This window comes from Poecile atricapillus, chromosome 1, assembly GCF_030490865.1.
Source record: "Poecile atricapillus isolate bPoeAtr1 chromosome 1, bPoeAtr1.hap1, whole genome shotgun sequence".
Taxonomy (NCBI): Eukaryota; Metazoa; Chordata; class Aves; order Passeriformes; family Paridae; genus Poecile; species Poecile atricapillus.
The window spans coordinates 76,922,106-76,946,763 of record NC_081249.1 but is presented as its reverse complement, the minus strand read 5'-3'; the positions used below and the strand labels follow the sequence as shown (position 1 = coordinate 76,946,763).

The window sequence follows — 24,658 nt, the reverse complement described above, 5'->3', positions numbered from 1 at the left end:
AGATTTAAATGTATTTTTTTTCCTTTATTTTTTTTTTCTTTTTTCTTTAAAGTATTTCTCATTCTGGGATAGTTAGAGATGGGAAAAAACCAATACAAAACAGAAAATTGGCAAAATTTTCAAACCAGGAACAACTGAATACTGCTGGTATATATGCCCTTAAACTACTTTTAGAATAAGCCAGTTTTAAGTGGAAGATTTTTCTTATAAGATTTAAGGGAATATTCATTAGGGTTTTTTTCAGAAATAACACCCTTTCTTTTTTTTTTTTTTTCTTTATTTTTTCTTAGTAAGAAAGAAGATGTTCCTCTTAATGGATTTAGTGCAGTTTTGATCTTTTTGCTATAAGCAAAAAGGAATTCTTCAATCACGCATGTGTCCAGAAGTGAAAGCTTAGTCATTGGAAAGATAAATGACAACCACCTATATCTAGAACAGAAATTAGACTATCTACCTATATTTATTAAATACATCATCTTCATCCTCTTGCCCATATTATTTCCTACAAAGCTCCTTTATCATTATCCCACATGCCACATGGCAAACCTATACCTGCAGCATCAATGTATTTGTCAGTCTACATGAATGGTATTCCCCAACCCTGGGATGTTCATTAACTCTACTATGTTACTATAAAATTCATTTATCCATATGCCCAGTAAATTTTTAGCCAACCATCCTTGAAGAAACAAGAAATATAGAACAAATAAGTAGAGATGCAATATCTTTTCATTATGACAACAATCAAGATTTCTAAGTTTTTTAAAAAGATATGCAGTGGCATATTTTTCCCTTGCTTGTTTTGCTGGCAATTCTTCTACTGAAGTCAGCTAATATATTTATACAACAAATATCCAAGTATGAAGGCCAGTGTCCAACATCCATGACTTAAATTAGATTGCCTCCCTGTCATAGTGCTCTGGTTTTATATTTTCATATTCCTGTGTAGGAAAGTATGAGGTATAGATTATATTTATAGGTACAGGCTACATGGGGTTGTCACATAAATGTTATTATAGCTATTCAGCTATGGGCTCCTTATCCAACACAGCTTGTGATAAATCTCTTGTCTACAATGACACATTCATAATAAAAAATAAAATAATAATAAAAAAAAAATCACAGAGAGTTTAAAATGTTCATGTTTCAAGATTTCTGAGAGAGTTTAAATTCACTGTGTTTCAAGAATACAAAGAGAAATGTGTTTAAGTCCATCTTTTATTTTGATTTTCCCACTGTTTGGCTCCAGTTATTCTTCATTCTGGTTTTGTTCTACCAATCACAACCTTTATTAATATTATTTTAACAGTCTAATCCAATAGACATAGTAATACATACTAATAAAAACAGCAAAAATCTCACACTGTAATACTGGAAAATTTGATATATTTTTCCCTGTTCATGCTAGAGAAAAATCACTAAGTTAAAACAATTTCTGTGTGCCACTGTTATAAAAGTAGCTGAAAAGAGGTGAAGAAAAGAGGAAGAAGAAAAAGTAATAAAGTTGGGGGCAGGGGAAGAAATCTCTGCTTTACTCTCTTTAACAGATATGGCCATAAGGGAAAATTTTAAATTTTAATGAAAATACGTATTTCCCAAAGGCCTGGCCAGCAAAGAATGCTGAATGAGATTATTCACAAACCAAAGGAACACAATGACTGAAAAGTAGATTATCACTGAAGTGAAAAACAAAGGCAGAAGACATTAATAATTAATTGAGGAGGTTTCCTGTGGAGGTTTAGATGAGTTACAAGCTCTGTGTGGAAAATCACTTGTCTAGCAGATTGTTGTGCTCTCTTTCAGTGTTGCTTATACTTATGTGTACGTCCAATATTAAGTTTCCCTGGTCTGAGTTACCTGAAAGGAAGTACAAATGCTAAATGGGATTTTTTATCTGTGTTGAAAAATGTATCTGCTGTGCTGTGCTGTTTAAATGAAAGCTGACAAGCTACACCTTTATATTGTAGCAGGAATAACTTGTATATTGTGCAGGAATAACTACCACCAACATAAAGAGATGTCATCTTGTGCTCACAGAGTGTGCCTCTATATATGATGGAAAGACTGTCAAAACTGGTTACAGCTGAAGATACTCAGAGAGCAGTTGAAATGGGATAATCCAACAGGAACATACTCTTACATAATGATTTATATTTTTATTTTGGCAAGTGTGTAGAGCTTTGCTTCTGTTCTCTTACTGTGAAGATTTTAACATAGAGAATAGGACCCCCAAAGCAGTAAATATGGCATGTAACTAAACTGATTATAACCTGAAGGAGTAATATTATCTCCAAAAGGGGTTTGATAGAGGAAAAAAGGAAATTCTCCTTTGTCTCATAATTATGTCACATGTCATTGTTCTTGTAGTTATAAATCACAGACTCTACTGACTGAAGATTCCTCGGACTCCAATAGTAGGATCTCAAAATCCTCCTGAATAGATATGACTAATTAAATGTAGGAAATTAACTTTATGTTTGCAACTTGATGCTTTTCAAGTCAAAGACCAGAAGTATACATTTGCCCATAAAAACCCAGCTGAATCTTCTCGTATTTTGGACTGACTTTTCAGATACTTGAATGCAAAACCTCTTGAGTTCCAATGTGCTAAAGCTGCTGACGTTAAAGTGGACTGTGCTCAAAGATGAAGTGTGCCAAAATTTATGTTCATAGCATGGGACAGATAGGAAGCACAAATCTGGGGAATAGTAGGAGATGAGTATGAATAATGTATTCTGTAAAAGCACTGATTGTTTCAAACATATTGGTAGATTCTTCACACACTAAGTAAAATTGAAGAAACTGGAATCTATTTCAATCCAGTTTGCAAGTAGTAAAAACACCTAGATTCTCCTAAAACATTTTAAAATTGCTTATACTAAATATATCAACATATTACTTTAGGAAAAGAATCGCACAGTGGTTGGAGTTGAGAGGGAAGTATGCAGATATCTACCAAAGCATATTCACCTGGAACAGGTTGCACAGGATTGTGTCCAGTACAGTCTTAAATATCTCCAGAGAAGGAGACTCTCAAGCTCTCTGAGCAGCCTGTTCCAGTGCTCTGTTGCCTCTCTCAGCTTTCCCTCACAAGAGAGATGCTTCAGTCCCCTCATCATCTTCACTACCTTCAGGTGAACTCTCTTCAGTACTTACTTGTCTTTCTCGTACTATGGAGTCAGGAACTGGACACAGCACTCCAGATGTGCCTCACCAGGGCTGAGCAGAGGGGCAGGATCACCTCCCCTGACCTGCTGGCTCTTCCTTATGCACCCCAGGATCCCACTGGCCTTCTCAGCCATAAGGACTCATGATGAGTCACACTGCTGAGTCAGGGACAGCTTGTTGTCCACCAGTCACCAGGACCCCCAGGTCCTTCTCTGCAGAGCTGCTCCCCAGAAGGTCAAATCCCAGCCCGTACTGGGGTTATTCCTCCCCAGATGCAAGACTCTACATTTTCCCTTTTTGACCTTCAGACAATTCCTCTCTTCCCATTTCTCCATCCTGTTGAGGCCTCTCTGGAGGGCTATACAGACCTTCGGGGTACCAGCCACCCCTCCCAGCTCTGTATTATCAGCCATTTTCCTGAGTTTTACATTCAGCCAGGGTCACTGATTAATAAGTTGAACACAACTGGACCCAGTATTGATCCCTGGGGAACACTGCAAGCTACAGGCTCTAACTAAACCCTGCACCAGTGGTCACAACAATCTAATCTCTGCCCTCTAGCCAAGTCTCAATCCACCTCACTGTCCACTCATCTAACCCACACTGCCACATGAGCTTTATGAAACACTTTACATCAAATATCAACATCTTTCAGGAAAATAAGGACACATGTCAGGTTATGTACTTTGAATACGTTTGCTGTGAAAGATATGTGTATCATCTTCTAATCCTGGCTTTTTGGAAATTCAAAGCTGCAAGACATGCAGTTTTAAGGTGATATCCATATAAATACATATATATATATATATATACATATATGCAGAGCACTTCCTGCATATATGTATATATATATACATACATATATATATATACATGTATATATACAAATGTCCTGACATTTGAGCTATTAACACTGTTAACTACTGGAGCAGGATCCCACAGAGTATCTATCAGGATACCCACTCCTGTGTATGCAGAGACTTTTGGAACTAGACTTTTAATTGCATTAGGAACAACTTTGTCTCTTGAATTGTTTTTCATATTATTGAGAGATATTTTTAATTTTCCTAACAGAGATCTGTCTTTGTCCCACTAGGCTAAGCTTTAATTAAGAAACGTCAACGTTGCTAACAACTGCACAAAGAAGGACGGAAGGACCTTTGTGACCAAGGATGTGGTTGTCATGGAAACTCTTGCTGTTTCTGTCACTCACTGGCTGTCTTTCAGGTAAATCAAAACAAAGAACAAGAAAACTTTGCTTATCATTTTAAGGCTCTTAACTGCAAGCAGAAATAGGAAGATGTAAAAGCATGCTGGACAAGATCAACATCATTATGAAAACTGTTTGCCTAAGTGTGATGACCCACCCTTAAGGGAAGGAAACACTTAAGATTCAAAAATGCTCCCTGGTCAAAAAAAATGACAGAAGTAAGAGGGTCTGCAAAGAAGCACAGAGTATTATTGGTAAATTATGCATTTGGCATGAAAATTGGTATGTTAGTTCCTGACCTGCTATGTAAGCATGTGGCAGTGGGGTTCAGATAAAAATGTAGGGTAAAGGGAAAAGAGACATTAAGCACATGGCAGTGGGTCTTGGATCAAGGGGCAGAATGGAAAGCAAAACAGAAATTAAAGTAGTTCATTCAAAAGAGGGAGATTAATTTAAGAAAGGAAAAGAGAAAAAGGGAGGACAAGAAAAATGAAAAAGAAAAGGAAAAAAGGGTACACCACCCCTCACTTCAGCATCAATCCAGATGGTGGGGATGCCTATCCCAGTCTCAGTGCCAACCTGGTTGAGGGGCTGGCCGTCCTGATTTCAGTGTCAACCCAGGTGATAATCCAGCTGCATCAGTGTGGCTGATATCTCCAGGGTCCCTGGGCTTGGGGCTGGGTACCTTTTTGTGGAGAGTCTTTATTCTGAAGACAATTTCCTCACTTTCTCTGCTGGTTGCTTGTTATTCATAAACCATTCTTTTAGGCCTTTCAAGAAACGGGTCTGAGGTCTTCCAAAGTTTTGGTGGTCCCAATCTCACCTTATAGTCCATGTCCACTTTCTGCCATTCATTCCTGTACTCAGCTGCACTGCACCGCAGTTCTTTCTCACAGAAAAATGCTGCCCTCTCTCCACCTGCCCCCCTTTCTCCAGTCAAAACTTGTTCTTAGAGCCTGCTACTACTTGAATATACTTTAGAATACTTAAGTATTCATCAGCCCCTCATAACTGAGAGCTCTAAAGGGTCTCACTTCAGGTCATTGTTTATAAGATTGCAAGAGAGTGGCTTTTAATCATACAATTATATCATAATATCTATCCTGGATGCAATTCTAGTTGGTAATTTTCTTTGAAGTTTCAGCAACAGACATATTATTTCATTTGGGTTTTTCAGGCAAGAAAAATAAGTTTCAAAGGCTGCTCTTTAAAAAAACTGATGCTCTTCTACTTCCTGGAAATAGACAGTGTTTCTGACAAGCTGGAGAGAGATTTATGCCAGGTGCAGATATTCAAGGCCAAAGTCTAATGAACCTTTCTCAGACCATAATGGGGCCTAAGGGTGGGTGGGAATGAGACTAAAGCCACCTTCTCTGGGCTTGTACACTGAGTGGTGAAACTTTAAAGATCTAGAGTAAGATATTAACAAGTATTAAGACAGGTTTATTGCATCTCAACAGTTACTATTCTTCTCCCACATTCTTCCAAAATTTACTGGGTTTTTGTCACCACAAGATGAAATTCAAAAGCCATTGAAATACAGCATCTTGATTAGTAACAATAAAATGATATTTGACATAGGAATTAAATATTGGAATATGCCCATGATGTCAATGTACATGCTTTGGATACATACACGAGAGTCTGATCTAATCTGATTGCCCTCATGTAGCTTCATTATCTTGTGTTATTCGAGTCCATTGATTTTGGACAGCGAAATTTTTGTTTTCTTTGTGCTGGATTGTCAACCACATTGTAAATTCTAGTTTGTATTGTAAATGTTTGTATTTAGGTGATTCTAGTAGTAGTACCTTAAAACCACCACCTACTAATTGTAATTTATTTCTTTAAATTTAAATTTATAAATTAATTGCTACAAACTGCAAGAAAATTGATGCAAAATTCAGAAGTATGTCAGAAATTTAAATATATGATTTCTTCTTAAGAATTATTTATTTTATCTCGAAATCTTTGAAGTAAATGTCAACATCTGACAGAAGATATTTATCTGTGATCTAATGGGATTGAGCCTGCAGTTGGTTTCAAGTATCTCCTAACTCTCAACTGTTGTTAGAGAAAATACCTGTAGAGTTTGCTCCAAATAGATTTACCTGCATACAACACATTAATATGCTTCAAAATTTGTGTGAGTCATTTAATATGCTGACAATTCTGTATCCTGAAATTGGATACACAGGAACAAGCTTCAGCTGTTTGCCATAGGCATTGTTTAGGCACATACATTCAAACAACATCTTGCAAAGACTTAAAAGCATTAGCAGTGACTAATTCTAATATAGCATTAAAGTGTGTAACTACTTGGGAAGTTAAACTGAAAGTCAATATTTACAGAAGAATTTTATTTAAATGAGATTGTATCCTGTAAACTCTTTCCAGTCATTCAGCACTATATTTAAAATTGACTATTCTTCTCATCTGTTAATTTATTACTCATCTCTGATGGTTTTTGAAACATTCATTTTTTTAAATTTCATTCTGATTTTTGATTCTTTAGAGTTTTTAAAGTTTTATTCCATATTAATGCAGGATATTTAAATTCTGTAACAAATAATTTTTAACTGCAGTACTTGTTTTCACATGTCGTTGAATATGTGATAACACATACATTTTACACACCCAAAAAGGTAACTTTTTTATTTACTTAATGTGCAGGTATAATTATTTATTGTTAAATTTAATGCTATTAGAGCTGAAATTAACCAAATATAACAAAATTGGATTTGAAGTTATTAAAATAAGATCATCAGTATAACTAGCAATTTACTGTCTCCATAAGTATAATATTTGATTACATCATCCTGCATTTGGAGAAGTTTTTATATTACAGCACTCATTAAAACATGTTTACACCAGCAAATAGTTCATTCCTTCAGCTGATGGTAGCCTAGTAAGTTTAATGCCTGAATGCACTGTTAACAACAGAGCAATAGATATTGATGGTGTTCCACAAAGATAGTTCATTCAATTTCTGTTCTTCTAGGCTGTGTTAAAATTCAGTACTTATTTATCCATTAAATCAGTGTATCATGGGAACACTCCTAGCAGCTGGCAGAGTTTGGAAGAGAGTACTACACAGTTGTATTGATTTTGCTGTGCTGAGGGAAAGAATCCAAGTGAAGGAACAACCTCTTTATTTTGTGTTGATCCTATTTTTGTATAATTTTTATTTTAAAATTCACCCTGTTATTTTGGGTTCTGCTTAAGCATGAATGCATGGAAGTGTGCTTAAGCTATATAGAAAATAATATTTGAATGGAGAAAAAAATGTATTATTTTCTGAACATAAGAATGAGGACAAAACTATGTCTCTGGTTTAAGGCAATGGTAGTCAGGGAGTACAGCTAGCAGTTATACACCTAAATTGTCCAAAACTTCACATTTATGAAATATTGATAATTAACAGATGAAAAGAAGATCTCACAATTGGTATGTTCCTTCTTCCATGTTGTACTGTCCTTTAAGCCAAGCTGGAGTTTAAGAAGAATTAAGCTGTTGTTTTTGACCTGAGGACTGCCTCACTACTGAATAGATGGCTGGAAAAAAAATGTCGATTTTTGGAGGGTTTTGGGGATATTTTTTTTCTTTTCTGGTTTTTTTTACTCCTATGAAGGTTTCCTGTAGATAAAGACCGTATGTTGCAAGAGAAGAGATTGCCTTGGGGGAAGCTTAAAATATAAAATTCAGAGTAGCTTTTAAATCTGATTTGGTTACAGTAATACACAAAATACAGAGATGCTCACCTTAAATTTAATCCAAGTTTGTCAGAATTAGTCTGGGTGTATATTCCCAGGATCTTATTGTCCTGGTTCCCCTAATCACTTTGCAGTCTGCTTTTATGTGTATAGTAAAAGCTATTTATTTTTGGTTCACACTACGAACAAGTAAGAAGAGAATCTTTTCTTTGTTTAGACTTGTTAGTTTTCTTGCACTGATTTCTCAGAGAGGTGGGAATTACATATTACTAAAAACTTTTTCTTTAAAGCAGCACCCCTGACCTTGTCATGAGACAAATAGGTATGTCTCTACATGTTTCAGAAAGGAAGGTATTTTTATAACAGAAAAAAAATGACATAAGATTATCATCTCACAAATTATGGAAAAATTAGAATAGTGGGTTTATTTGCAGAGGTAAGACACTTGAAAAAGAGACCTTGAGACTAGGACTCCTGTCATTCCTTTTAATAATTATTGCTGCCTGTTACAAGATGTTTCAAATTTAAATATATGCTGAAGGTTGCATAATAGAGTGAATAGTATTTGTAGAGTTCTAATTCTATTTTAATCTAACACATATTCTGTATGCCTTTTTGTTCCCCTGCCCATTTATCTACTTCTGTAGTATTACCTTCTGTATGTTAATCGGGTCAAAGTGAGACTCATTTTCTCTGTAAGACTGTATAATTCATGACATCAATAAAATTATGGGTATAATGAAAGTAGTAAGATTTCACAAGATAGAGGCAGTACCTCTGAGAGGTCACTGTGCGTAGCATCAAGTGGGTAAACATTTGTCCTTAAAACTCAGCTCTGTGTACCATTCATTCCTTTTCCCATAAAACGTTCTTACTACCAAACAATGACTGCCTAAATACTGGGCTTTTTTCTGTATCCCTCAATATGGTGTTTAAAGTTAGAACCAGCATGACTTTTTCTGAGCAGTTGTTTGCTAGAATATGGATGGAGACTTACAAAAAATGCTCTTAAGTAAGAGAGCACAAACAAACACAAGCGTCCTGTACAAGGACACAAACAAACACAAGTGTCCTGTACAAAGACAAAACCTCAACGAGTTTTGACCTACAGCTGGCATGGATCTGAGGTGCTTCATGTCTTTTATCATGCCCATCCCTCTCCATCTGGCTATTTGGAGACTTTTAGGAATTGTCTCTATAATTTGCACTTATCAGCTTCCAAAATATATCTCAAACCTGCTCAATATGGAAGTTTCAGATTTGCACCATCCATGGCCAGGATTAGAATTCATAGCCTAAGGTTCACAAATTCATTAACCAAACCATGTAAATATGCATGCCACTCTGAGTGCGTTTTTATTCTTCCATTTTTTAGACAATGTCCTTCTCAATTCAGTGGACAGCATGTGAAATGTTGCTTCTCTGCCAAATGAATGATGAACACATGAATAACCAGTGTTTATCACTGATAAATCTATGCAGTTACCCACAGTACCCTGCCCCAGCTCCTGGCCCTGCACTGATGACAGTATAGGGAATATCATGCAACTTTGTCACCTTTGATAGCTGGGCATAAAAGCCTGGAGACAGAGCTCCAGATAAGTACTAGTGCCTGAGGACTTTCCTGGTCACAAACTTCTGTGTAAAAATGGAAAATGAGATGACACAAACCTTCTATTGCTCATCCTGAAGCACTGCATTTGCAAAGGGTGCAAGGCAAGAAAACAGCCATAGCACTGAAAAAAAAGGAAGATAACTATCCCCATCCTCTCTCTTCCATCCAGTGCTTAGTTAAATCAGGGAGTAAATATTGCAATTTCTATAAATTCAATTCAAAAGAAGAATGGAAAGCTAATAAATATTTACTGCTCCAAGAATCTGGATGTCATTTAATGTTAAGTATGAGAAAAGTTTTAGGCATGAAAAAAGGCACTGAGTATGGATTTAAGAAAATATTTTTAGGATAAATCCTTCTGCTTGCTTGCATGTCTGTATTGTTCTTTATTTTAACATTTTTCTATGTTTAATTTATAAAGCTGATTTCCTACTGCTGGCCAACAAGATGTTGAAATAGTTCTTATGACTTTCCCCATCATACTTTTCCAAATTTGACAGTGTATGGCACCTCAACAGAAGTCTTCATCCCCAGGAATCTCTGCTAGTTTCATTCATACTACAGGGAATTCAGCTATTATACTACACATTGCAACTGTGATAAGGTTTTTGTAGGAATATTTGTAACTGGTTTGCTGGCAAAAGTAATTCATTCTATGAAATGATTATCATTTTCATCAAGTGTGCTTCTAGATGACCACTTCTCATGATCAGGTGTAATGAAAAATGTATTATTTAGTCTGAACAAGCAACTGAGTCTGTTTTCCCTTACTTCCAGTGCCAGACATGTACAAGGAGCAGTTAGCTCATAATGGAGAATAATTTGGAGTTTCTAAGCAGCAGAAATAATATCACAAATACATAATAAGTTTTTAACTTCATTTCTAAAAGTCATTAGTGGTTACCACAATGTTTCTTAAGCATTGACCTGGCCTTTTCTAACAGGAATGCAATCAAAAGGCAGTGAAACCTTGGAAATTATGATAAATTCAGCTTTGAAATGAGATACTAGTTTTCAAGTAATGAGGTTAAACCAATATTGGAAGAGGTCTACTAAGAGAGCTGGCAGAAATGACAATGCCTCAAGTCAGAATGCAAAATTAAATAACTTTAAAAATTAAATGTTTTATCGAGTTTCTAATAGAAATTCCGTGGTGGTTGCAAGTGAATATGTGAGTTTGTATGTGTGTGTGTGCATATACCTGTGCTGAAAGAGAGTAAGACTGGATTGCCTTCTAAATAGTTTTTAGTTGCATTAACCCCTGTTCCCGCCCCCCCCCCCCCCTTACATTCCCCCTGAATGTTCATTGAGAGCACAGCAGGCTTTCTATGGCTTACTTTCACAGACCTGATCAGAAGTTTCTCAATGTGCTATCAATTTATCAGGCTAGATGTGTTCAGGATTTTTTTTACTTTACATGACCAAGATTTAATAAAAAACAAATTGTTGGTTCATCTCCAACCACCTTATTCCAAGAAATAGCACCGCACTAATAGCTTTTAACCCTAAGGAATACCAAGCTCAAACCTTCTGACAGAATCTAATTTCCAAGTTGCCTCCTATCTATAGAAATATAGTACAGTAGTAAGAAGAACCTTAATTTGCTGTTAATTTTTTGCAGTAAATAACTGAGAAAAATACCACACTTTATGTCAAGATGTTAGGGGGAAAAAACACAACAACCAAAAACACCTGCAAGGGGGTTTTCTGTGTTTATTTCTCACTTGTTGATTTCAGCATTAGGTGGCTAACATATTATTGCAAAAGTTCTCTGTGTCCTTGAGAATTCCAGTTTACTTTTCTTCAGTTAAAAGTTCCAGTCAGAACTCTTCACATGGTGTGTTGCCAAGTGTGTATGGTTGTCTCTTCTGGTTTTACCTAGCATGGCCAAATATAATGAAAAAACAAGATTGAACTGACAAATCACAGGCCACATTTTGGAGTAAAGGAAACCTCCTTGCTCTTTTAAAATGCAAAATATTTTTATAGAAAATAACATCAGAGAAGCTAGTTGCTACCATGTAGTGAATACATTTAGAGAATAAAAGATGGAATGTATATAAAACACCTTCAGAAATGATCCAGGGAGATAAAGTCATGGCTTGTTTGAATGAAAAGTCATGTACTTATTAAGGTTATAAACTTTCAGCAATGATGTGATTCTCTTCCCAAAGCTAAAGTCGATAGCTACTCTACATATGATAATTATCTGTGTGAGAAGGCAACACATAATATAACCTGCCTTCTTGTAAATATTCTCCTTTGCTCCCTAGGTGTAGGTGCTCCTTTTTTCTTTCACACTTTCCCCTTGGAGTAATGGCAGTAGGTTAAACTCAAAGCAATTTTAGTCATTATGAAGTTAATATTTGACTGCAGCATACCTGAAGTCTTCTTATGCAAAACACCCCACTTATGTGTTTTTGTTTCAATTTATTTTTTTATTAGTTGATTGTGTAAAAAGTTTTCTTACCACTTGAAAACACAGCTACTTCTTGGAGTCACCCTGAAAGAATAATCATCAACTTGTGTTGAGAACCTCATTTTTATTTGGAAAAATTACTAAATTAGAGTAAAATTTGTCAGTTTCTCTACATGGGAGACAAGCTGGTTGATGTGGAAAGGTCACATATCTAATAGTGAATAAACACTCTTCATAGCTATGTGAGCTGATGAACACAGGTAGCTATGGGGAAACTTCTTGCTGTTCCAGACTTAAAGATGCACTTGTCAACCCTATACTGCCTTTGTTTAAATTGGTGTAAGCAGTTCAGTGACAGCAATTTCTTAACTGTACTGTAACTAAACCTCTTCCCCAAACTGAATGAAAATAGAGTATGAAAAATAAATCTCTCTCCTGTCAGAAAGTAGGATATATGCATACAGTGCTCCATGATAAGACAGAGGGAGGCAGTTTATCAAGCTCCCTACAGCACTGAGACTGGTAACTGCTTTGCTCAGTGGACTGCTTTGATAGGGAGGTTTTTACCTATTAAGTGCAGTAGTGTGAAAATGTTATAATAGTGAAGAACATATCCTGCAATTTTGGCTTTTGTTCAACATGGCTAGGTGTGCTATGTACTGAGACCATTTTAGCAGTGGTTTTAGTTTACTTCTTTGGATTTATCCATTTAATGTTGGGTATTCAAGTAGAAAGGCTTTTTCTAGTATTCTTTTAAATACTCCATTAGAGCTGGTTTTGATTGAAATTTTTTCTGAGAGTTGTGTGTCGGGGGAGTGAGGAGGTTGTACAGTATTTTTATGTTTTAATCTTAGCATCCCTACAGCTCATACCGTGAGCTCAGTGGTTAAACTGTTCCTGTACCATTGATGTCCACTGGGGTGTGACCCTGTGGTGAGTGCACCATAGTCTGTGTTTGCCCTTAATATGGTGTGCAACTGTGAGCAGGGAGTGTTGTAGTCATGGCACTATATGTAGTGTCAATTTAGCTCAGTGTAAAGCTGTAGGTGGTTTGATAGTGGCTCACCACACAGCCACTAAAGTATCAACTCTGCTCAGCACAGAACTGCAAGCGATAGTACTTAAACTCCCTATAACGCTGTGATAGATAGTGCTCTCATTTTGTCCAGGAAGAGATGTGAAGACAGGCATTCTGACTAAGCCTGTGATTTAAGTGAGTTAGGTAAAAAAAGAATGTAATTTCATCATCTGCAAGAGGATGTGGCATCATTGAAATTCACTATTGATTTTAAAGTGATTAAAAAAGAACAATGGATCACAGAGTCAGCCATTTTAGAAGAAAAAGATGAGCATGTTCATAAATATTTCCTGACATTAGCACAGTGTAACTTAGCAGTTCTGAACCCTCCCCTGAGATGCTGCTTTTCTCTAAGCCCTGTGGAAACTACTCTTAAATGAGTTGCTTGGTCTAGATCATTCTCCACCTGTTTTTCACTTGTCATTGGCACCCTGCCCTGTTCAAAAAGTTAAAAATGAAAAGCCTCTCAAAAATTATTTTAGAATGTAAAACACACAACAAAATAACGTAGAATGAAAATATGCTGAAATGGGAGAATACAGAAATGAATGTTTTTTGTCTCATAGCTATTTTCTTGCAAAGATATTGTAAAATCAGGTTTGTGATAATGTGCTCTAAATTTACCTATGTCAGAGATGGGCAGAAGGTGAGAAGTGAAATGATTATATCTGCAGGAAAATGAACGCATTATGATTTTGTGACCTTTCCCATTGGGAGTTACATGAAACATTACAATTCTGTAGAATTTACACTTGTACCTACCTATCATTTACTTGTAACTCAAATTAGTATATTTTTCTATTTGAAATATATTTTTTCTTTGTTTATTTCATATTGTTTGATGACCATTTTAGATAGAATTTTTAAAAGGATAGAATTTGTATTTTCCATTTGATGGGCAGTTCTTAAAACTTTGTAACAGTGTTTGACGTACCACTTTAATGAGTTTAACATTCATAGCTATGGAAAAAGATCATAGCTATGGAAAAAGATCATAATGTACAAATTGGGTAACTCAAACAGAAATGAACATAGTGAAATGAACAAGAAACTATTGCAGGCCTCTCCTTACATTAATTTCACCATTGATTTGACTCATTGGGTGAAATGGGGCCTATTGATGGACTTAGTCACCTTAACATATGATTTAGTTTGTATAACTCCTGATATAGATTGTTTACAACTGGATTACCTTATCTAACAGGAGACATGCAAGGCAAACAAAAATCTAAAGTAGACTTCTACTATGCTCTTTAGTTTGATGTTTGCATCATAATTGTTTAAGATTTAAGAACTTTTAAGCTGCACCTTTAAGGATGTCAAAACAAATGTCAGATACTGGGTTTAGCAAGATATCCTATGTGTGCTCCTCTGCATTTCAGAATTTCCCATTAAATTAGATTTAGGAATGAAAAAAGTAAGTTTGTTAAAAACAGGAAGAAAAGAATGTTCCTCCTTCTAAAACTCTCTTGGTATTCTCTGTTCTGTTAGTGTGGTCTTAAACAATGTCTATAATTTGTACTGTATTCTATATAGTTAAGGTTATAAATTTGCATGTCACCCAACTTGCTCAGAAAAACGAGTACTGTAGTGTAGTCCGACAGCATAGTAACATGCCAAAGTACTATAAGAAAAATTAAGTATATCCAAAACCAAAAAAATTAGCTTTTTTGGTTGTGTGATATATGGAAAAAAAAAAAAAAAAAGCAATTCAATTCAATACCATTTTCACGGAACCCACAAGGTAATTTTTTATTTTTATATTTCCTTTGATCAGTTGCCCTTATATTTGTTGTCAAGGTTTTAAAATGCCGGTAGAGAGAAACTTTATGACAAGCAAAATAATTTTAAAATTATTAAATTAAATATTTTTTATGTAAGACTTGAGAAAATTATGAATTTAAATATTTCTAATTCTTGGCAACACTTAAAATGGATCAATTGAGTTTCCACTTTGATAAGGTATATTTTGACATAAATTATAGAGTTCTTAATGAACTTTTCTTAATTAACCTTATTTTCACATTAACCGTGTCAGTGGAAAAGTTAATTTTAAAATACTAATTAATCTTCCAAATAGAGCAAAAGCATATGCTTTTCTAGAAAGGTTTCCAATTTACAACCTGAGTCTTCCTGGGACATTTTTACCATACCTGTTCTTGTGAACATGATTAAATGTGCTTAAATAAATTCCTTCTTTCCCTCTTATACTCACACATTTCTAACAGTATTCCTTCTACAAAAGCTGGTGTGGGGAAGTCTTATATTATTTCATTCTACGGTGTAAACAGTGTTGAACAATATTCAAAGAAGCTCAAAATTCCTAAAATATTTGGAGGTATCAAATACACATATTACTTATCTGTATAAAGAACATAAAGATTTCAGTGATTTTTCAGTCTGGCTCTGATTTATCAGACTGGCTCAAGGGAAAATAGTCTTACTAAAGATAGAATTAATCACAGTGGTTTTGGTGTTTTCTTGATGTTTAAGAAATGAGAAACTGTAAAATGAAAAACCTAACTCTAGTCCTAGCGTACTTTAATGAGGATTTTTTGGCATGAAATAAAAGTAAAAGATTAAAAATAGATCTACATCCTGTTTCTATATCCACAAAGAATATTGATGTGTCTTCAGAGAAATTCATCAAAACTGATTTCCAAGGCTCTGGTCACAATACTCACATATTTAATTTCAAAGTAAATTTGTCTAGCATTTGCTTAATTTGGCTAGGAGTAACCAGTACAAAAAAATTAGCAGTTGATGAGTTCACTTCTGGTTTTGAGCCTTGAAATTTGCTTTTGCTCCAGTTTCAAAGGCATATCTGCAGCATATTATGTTGTCTGCCCAAGTTACTGGGAAAAGTAAAAGGATTGGCAGGTCTTTAAGAGTCTGTGCTCTGGGAACTTCTTGGACATAATTTTAGAAGTACCCTCAGTTGAACCCAGAGAATGTGTTTTATTCCTTGCAGAGTCATTTTTGTTAGTGTGGAAGTTGTTTTGTTCTTGTGTTCAGTGAGACATGATCATATTAGCAGCAACATTAGTAGTTTCCCTGTTTCCTAAATTTAAATTGTAAATAGATAAATATGTAAATTTACTTTTAAGCTTTTATTATGAATTCCAAGAATCACACACTTAGAGATGATTAATCCTGAAGGCCATACGCTACCTAAGTAAACAAGCCCCTATGTTCTTCATATGATTATACCAGAAGGAAAAGATTGCTATTAATTGGTTCACAATTCTTCCCTCTTATTTATAATCCCAGCATAATAAATATTGATAGAATTAATAGATTACCAGCTTCATCTTAATGGTGTCAAATAGGCCAAAATGCAAATAGGGATTGCTTTAATGAGATTTATTGATTTATGTGCATATGCCTTTTCATCATTTTTGTGCTTGACCTACACAATTCCTTTATTTTTCCTTTCCATATTTTTTTTTTTTTATTTATTTTTCCAGTTCCTGTATTCCATTTCATAAAGAAAATGCAGGGACCCCCTGGTCATATCAGGTACTAGTGTCTTAAAAAATTGTCTCCACCACGCAATTACTAGAATTTTCAAGCAGAGCTATTTCTCTATGTTCCTCACGTGCTGCTTCACATTCTTCCAACAGCAAGTCAATATTCCTTTAGTTCTTGCTTCAAACTGAAAAAGTAAATTTCAGGGGCTGTGTTGGAGTATTAAGTACTAAGACTCAGAAAATGAGACATTGTGCTGCTTAGACTACTTAGAGATGTTGGTATAACCTATTTTAAGATATCTCCATGTGCTTCTTAGGAAACATTAAAATGTCACAGATTAATAAATGTCAGAGAAGGTTTTATTTGGACTTCTAAAACAAGTTAGAGAATTATGACCTGTAGCTCCTGCAGCTGACATGCTAATCAAATAATCTGAAATAAGACAATAACTATCCTGAGGGTCTCTGTATTCCCTCAACCAGGCCCAAAGAGCATTTCTGTATTTAAGAAGTAGAGCCATCCAGGGATATTTTCCTCTGGGGTGATGTAGAGACAAGAGCATTCTTGAAGCAGCATGTATGGCAGCATGGATTTTATCTTCAACTGGCAGGAATATGAATTTCAGGTAATCCTCTTACCTTTAAAAAAGAAAGAAAAGGAAAAAGAAAAAGAGAAACGATTGTTCAATAGATGCTGGTCCTTCAATAAAGTCTTCATTATACCTTGGATGTGCTGATTAGCTTCATAAAAATGACTCATTGTACTTCTATGGTGATAAAGTGAGTTAAGTATCATCTGGTGTGTGTAATTTACTGTTCATTTTTTTGGCAAGATTAAATCAAATCCATCCATCTTATACAAATGCACTAGTGTGGATTTCTATTAGATAGATTTCTGCCAAATCACTGCTCAAATCTAATTTCTACAGCCTTTTCATGAGGTTTTTAAAGCTGTGACAAAACTTACTCTCCTGTTGCCCCACCCTGCCAGCCCCTCCACTGGTGGAAGGGAGATTCACCAAGTAAACCTTACAACTCCAGGGATGAGAAACTTTTTCCTGGTAATTTTGTTGGATCATACATTCTAAATGGTTAAATTAAAATTTACAATACCCTGCTGTCTTAACAGTAAACTAGGTTTCCTTAATGGAACTAAATCCATACAGTATGACTGCAGAGTAAGTCCTTTGGTACATGCCTGAATTCATAATGGATAGAAGTGTAAAAACCTAAATAGATCATGTGCAAATATAGATTTTTCAGAATGGTTAGGAAAGATTTAGAATAGTATATTCTCAGTTAATCAGCCAACTACAGAAGTCTAATTATCTCATCTGTGGATGTAAAGATGATATATATATATATATATGTATATATATATAGACATAGAAATTTAATTTCTAAAAGAAGTTCTGCAGATACACTGCAAAACTGTACCCCTGCAATGTTTAACTGTAGCAAACTAAACAAATCAATCAATCTTCCAAACAGGAGCCCTATGCAGAAATTATTTTCACATCTATAGGATTGGTTTGTGCTTGCCTCTGAATTAAGATGAAGATCTGCTGAAATATGTGTTGCTTTGTAAACCTGGTATATATATATTTGTTTTACATATCATCCTCGTATTTAAGTTTTGGAAATAAATATACATAATTTTACTTCCTATACTAGGTATTTAAATCAGGCACATTTAATTAGGAGTCTGTCCTCCAGGTATCATCAACAAAGACAAGAATAACGCTCCTGAGAGATTATTTTAGGACATAGGCTAAAAGCCTTATTAATCATTCTCACTAATATACTTACCATGCGGTGTAGTTCTCACACTGTATGCTTTTTTATGTACCTCTCTTTTTCCTTGGTCTCTTCCTCTACATAAAATCAGACATATAGAAACAATTACTCAAAATCAGCCAGTTTTTATTTATGAAATATGAACTTTCTCACGTAATGAAAGTATTAAAACCCTGAGAGCAGTTTTCTAACTTTTACCACCTATTTCAATATGAGAGTGACATAATACTTGAATTAGCACAAATTTTGATATTTAGAAGTATATAACAATGACTATTTAGTGCACTGATACTTTTATTTTATTTCACTGTCAAGATTAGATAAAAGTGTTCTCCTTGGCTGTCACTTCTTTTCTAGATGAAACAATGGAAGTATTTCCTGTGCTTAATTTGAAATTAGTAAGAAAAAAGGAATCAGAATAGAATTAGTTCAGCGTATTTCTGTCAGACAGAATTTAGATAATGGTTAACAAAACTAGAATTATTATTAACATGTTGAAAAGACATATGTTAAAAAATATTTCTCTGTATTTCCTCTTGGTACTGTTTTAGCAGATATTGTATTCACCTTCCCTTATTCAAATGATTTATGATATAAAAATACAGCGTTTTATGATAGCATCATCTCAGAGTTCTGTGGCTGGTTTCACAAGACTGTTTGGATAGATCAAGGATGGAAGTGACTATTCTTTGATAAGACAGCAAATCAAATTATCTTACCAATGTGTTATAACAGACACTACCACTCTCACTGTTATTTCACAGTTATTGGGATTATTTAGGGAAAAGAGAGTATGTGATGTTGATAGATGTAAAATGATGATTCACCTTGTTTCCCAGGTTTATTACTTCTTGACATTCAGCTATTTTTTGTATTCCTTTTCACATCATATCTGTAACTGTGAATTCTCAAAGTGGGTAGCACAACTGTGTGACAACAGAAGCAAAAGATGTTAAATGGTTATATTTATAGGAATGGAGTCCTTCAAACGGGTTTTAGGAATTATCTGAAGACCTTAAAAGCAAAAGCATGCTCTTCCTTGACCTGCACATTATGATAAAATCATAGAATTGTAGAACCATAGAATCATAGAATGGTTTGGGCTGGAATGGACCTTAAAGGTCATTTCATACCAGCTCCCCTGCCATGGGCAGAGCCAGTTCCCACTAGACCAGGTTGCTCAGGGCCCCATCCAGCCTGGACTTGAATGCTACCAGGGATTCAGCATCCCACATTTCTCTGTCAGGCCTGGTGAGGTCACACTTGGAGTGTTGTGTCCAGTTCTGGACTCCACCACACAAGAGAGACATGGTCACACTGAAGGCAGCCCAGTGAAGGGCCATGAAGTGATGTCTCCAATGCAAAAGGCTAAGAGACCTGGGCCTGCTCAGCCTGGAGAAGAGAAGGCTCAGGCCAATGTGATCCATGTCACAAGAACCTGAAAAGAGGGTGCAAAGAGGATGGAGCCAGGCTCTTTTATTTAATGGTGCCCACTGGCGGAAGGGACGATTAGTACAAACTGAAACATCAAGAGACGCTTTTCGACTTTGAGGGTGACTGGGCACAGGTTGTGCAGAGAGGTTGTGGAGTCTCTCCTTTGATCTGTTCAGCAGCTTCCTGTGCATGATCCTGTGCAACCAGCTCTACGTGTCCTTTCTGTGGTATGGGGGTTGAACTAGATGATATCTGGAAGTCCCCTCCAACCTCAGTTATCTGTGAATTAGTTAATCTGTACTGAAACAGGATAAGACAGTCAAGGCTTAAAAAGTCAATGCAGGTACTAAGGATTTTTCCAAGAAACAGGAATTCTTTACCAGAATTTTTTTCCTTAACAGTAGAGTGCATGCCATAGACCTGTTGTCCTACGATTTATTCTTCCTTATGCGTCAAGTCTTCTGCTCCTAGAGAAGTCAGTAGATCTTGAGCATCAATTTTGCTAGTTGGAGGGGCACCAGACAAAAAGCAAAAACATTTCTTCATTTTGTGGGCTGACCTTTACAACCAACAAGTTAGCAACATTTTACCATTTCCTTCTCTCCCTCTCACTTCTATCTTCTTTTTCATACGTTTTCTTACCATCTCATTACTACACAAAACATGCTCTTAAAACTGCTGTATTAACATTACATCAGTCTACCCATTTGACTTGCTGACTTTAATGCTTGTAAAATACCTTGTACTGACAGTCAAGTAGAACGGTAAAAAGCTTAGTAATTCTACAGACTAGGGTTTTGTAGTTATGAATTTTCTAATATATGCAGTGGTTATTTTTCCCTGGCTTGCTTTGGGGTCTCTAGGTGCTTAGCTTGAGAAAGCAAGCCAGGGAACCATGTATGAATTTAGAAGTACTATTATGCAGAGTGCATTAACTGAGGTTTTCAACAATTTGGTGTTTTGAAAAAAAATTCTTTGGAGATTTGTTGGCACTAAACACAACAGCAGAAGTATCACCAGCAACATGTTCTTTACATTCCCAGTGGAACCCTGAGGAACTCTGGCTGCTTTCCTTCCTCATTTACATTTATTTTTTACTTGTTCAGCAGAGCTCAAAAAGAAGAAAAAAATTCAATTTACACATGGATCTACGCTATTCCTGGCTATTCCTGTAAAGATGGCAAAAATACGTGTTGATGGTTTGAATCTTTGTTTTTTAGCAACAGGAAAAAGAAAATAAATACATTCTGTATCCATAGATGGAAAACATTAATCACTGAATACAAATGTTTAAAATTCAGCCTTTTTTCTGCAATCTTTTTTACAAGAAAAAAATGCAATACCGCTCATTATTTTTGGCTAAAATTGGAATGTGTATCTGTGTGTGTATTTGTGTCATATGATTTAGATTTGGTTTTTTACGGGTATAGTAGTATATATTTTGTGTATGTTTTTCAATTTGAGTAAGTTTCAACTAAAATGCCTATTTTTTCCTCCAAGTTTTACAGACAGGCAAGAATTTCAAGTAGCACATTAAAAGAACATTGAGCTGTCTCAATTGTAGTAGACCAATTGTACCCTCAGCAAAACAGTTCTTGCAAAACAAATAGTGTCAGGAATTTATCATGAGTTACATAGATTTATGTGGGTGATTTCTGGTGATGTTGTGTTTCACATCCTTTGTAACGAGATGATCACCCATCAAAAAGAGACAAAAGTGTGCGTGTGGTGACATTACAATGTCACTATTCTGGTACGTGTTATATAGTGTCATAATTCATGACACAGTCATTTCTTGCTGACAAAGAAATACAGATGGTTTGGCCTCTAATTAATCCACTATTCCTAGTCAAAAGGACAGCTTGAATTTTTAATTCAACCCCTCTCTACTTAATAATTCCTGGTTGTCCTTTAAAAACCTAAAGCAGAAGGTTTAAAAGTTTTCTTTGACAGTGCTTGTACAAAAAAGAAGACTTTAGTCTGTACTGCCCTCAGTAGTCTATAAGGTACTTCTAAAATTAATGTGCATCATAGTGCAAATAATATTTTCTCAGGGACCTAGATAAATAAATGGTAAGTTTACTTTGAGTTCCACTCTGATATGTGTCCTTTCCTCTTAAAGTACATGAAAAGCCATAATTCAATATAACTGTTATATCAGTGCTGTACTGATTCATAATAGAAATTCAAAATTTTCCCATGTTTTGACACAGTAGCAGAAGACCATATGAAGTTTCATCTTGCAGACCTGGCATTTTCTAAATCTATTGTCAAAGGAATTTTCCCAGGTTGAGCAGACACTTTTGTTTACATCTCTGGATAAATCCTCTGAATATAATCAGCTAATGCATAGCATAATGCATAGCATAATGCATTATATCACCAAATGCCACTCAATTTTAAATGTCAATGACTGAAGAAATCTTTATTATCTTTTTGACCTTGTACAAATTCTTATAAAAAGGGAAGGAGGGATTTGGGTCAAAATTGAGACCTGTTCTAACCATGTTCTTTCTTCCAAAGAAAAGTTTTACAAAAAGAAATTCCCTTTGCTGGGTGATTACCATGGGTCACTGCTAAACATGTTCCATAGAGCTGTGACTTCTTAGAGAACTGACAGCATAAAGAAGGGCGGTTTTCAAAGTAGGAACATTCTGTGCTGTGCATTTTTCTGTGCTTTGATTATCTGAGTATTGACATTGTTAGAACAACTAACAGTACCAAGAGTACCAAAGACGTTTGGTTATTTTTCCATTATGTTTTTTCTTATTACAGCATATATTCTTTTCTGGTTGGTTGGTTTCTTTTACATTTCTTAAAACACTTGACAGTGAAAATGCAGACAGAAGAAAATAGTAGAATCATAAAAAAATTGAGATTGGAAGGGACCTCTGTAGATCAATTAGTTCAGCCATCAGCTCAAAGCAGGGGTAATTATATCAAGATACCCATGTCCATTAAAGTCCTGAAGAATTCCTATAATAGACATCCCACAGTGTCCCTGGGAAATGTTGCAGTATTTAACTACTCTTATGCTTGGTTTTTTCCCTTGGTATCCAACACAGATTTCTTACACTTCAGCTTGTTTTTCACCCCTACTCCTATCAAGTTATGAGGTTAATGCAATGCCTGCTAATCATTTGCTTTATTTATAGTTTACATTAAGCTGTTTGTGGGTGCAAAAAGTTGTAACATGAGTGTAATGGTTAATGAAAAAATAAAAAAATTGAAAACAAGCATTGGCTGGAATGAGTGGAGTAATAAGATTATTTTGGGATTTCCCTTTGATATAGGTGAACCTAGTAGATACGATTCTACTCTGTTTATTTGATTTTTGGAATAACTCAAAATCTTATTTTGTATTTACAAGGTAGGGTGACATTTTGAAAATCTGTTACTGTTTTTCCTTAATACATGTTACCCTATTTTTTTCATAGCATGATTTTCTTTGATTTGAAGGTTTTTATTCCCTTAAAATCTTGCTTATCCCCAGTAAAAACAAGTGGATTTCAGGGAACAATATTGGCATTTTATATGAAGGACTCAGTTCTTGACTTTGCTTTTGCAAGTTGCGAGAGAGAGTTTTTTTGACTATGCTGGAGCAGCACAGTCTTGAGTTATGAAAAACAGAGGTGATTTTAATGAATATCATTGTAGTGCCTTGGGAATCTAAATCACTCTTGCTCAGGAGCTGTAGTTCAGTGGAAAAAAATATTTCTGTATGGGCCTACAATCTTTAAAGTTTAATCAAATAAAGGTTAAACGTTCAGTATTTGTTAGAGAATGGCTTATAGAATACTTAATTATGATATGTAATTTTATCTTTTATGACTTAATTGGTCAATTTAAGAGGTTATTTCCATATACATGACCTATTAATGTACTATCCTTTTTAGATTATTACACTGTTGGTTTTTCTATTTGAATTTATTGCTTGAACCATGAAGATGTATAAGTCCCCATGATACAGAGCCAAATTAGACAATGATCATGTAAAGTTTTGGGGTTTTTTTCCGGTGCTTGCTGTTACTTAATATTTAATATTTAATGCTGTTGTGTTGGACCTGGCATTTGAGTCATTTCCTGTGTTACTCTATATTTTCTTTTCTGCAGGAGTACCCTTGAGGTCTTGTAATTTTCAGGCAATAGGGAGTTTCTATCAAGATTTTGACCACTCTTTAATTATTTACCATGTCAAAGATTCTCTAATGTTTTTATTGCCCCCTTATGAGCCATTTACTAAAAAGCAATTGTTGTTTTGAAGATAAATTAGCTTTATTTTTGCTTGTTGTAATACACAGCAAAAGAGCTGTAAATGGGTTTGTTTTTTATTTCAGGTCATCAGAGATCCTATTAAATTCTACTGCCCTCATTTTTCACATTCTTAAAAGATCTATTTTTGGCCTTGTTAATAACACAAACATCTTGACATTTTAATACTGCAGTTGGCTTTTCCTAAAGCCAATGGATAAAAGAGGAGGTGAACTATTGTAATTTGTTGCTTTGTTTAGCGGTCCTACAGAGAGCCAGGTGGCAGCTAGACAGCACTGACTGTTGTCTACACATGGCCAACTCCTATTTCATGTCCCCAGCCTGTTCTACCACATGGAACTTGCATTGTAGCACAAAGGAGAAGGGATTTTGTCTAGGCCTAATTCACAGTTGTGGGTGGAAAACAGCTGGGAAAGCTCTGGACCAGGGTCATGGGCCTTGTCTTGACCTGCCCAATGCAGTTCCTGGCTGTGTCATCATCA

At 35.3% G+C, this 24,658-nt stretch overlaps 1 protein-coding gene across 1 annotated transcript in view; it reads left to right on the top strand.

Moving 5' to 3' along the window:
• The first annotated feature begins 4,316 nt into the window (after positions 1–4,316).
• Positions 4,317–24,658, top strand: part of CNTN5 (contactin 5) — a 310,963-nt gene continuing 290,621 nt past the window's right edge. The window contains exon 1 of the mRNA XM_058846829.1: positions 4,317–4,395. Coding sequence (XP_058702812.1) covers positions 4,341–4,395 — 55 coding nt within the window. The 5' untranslated portion in view covers positions 4,317–4,340. The remainder of the gene's footprint in view (positions 4,396–24,658) is intronic.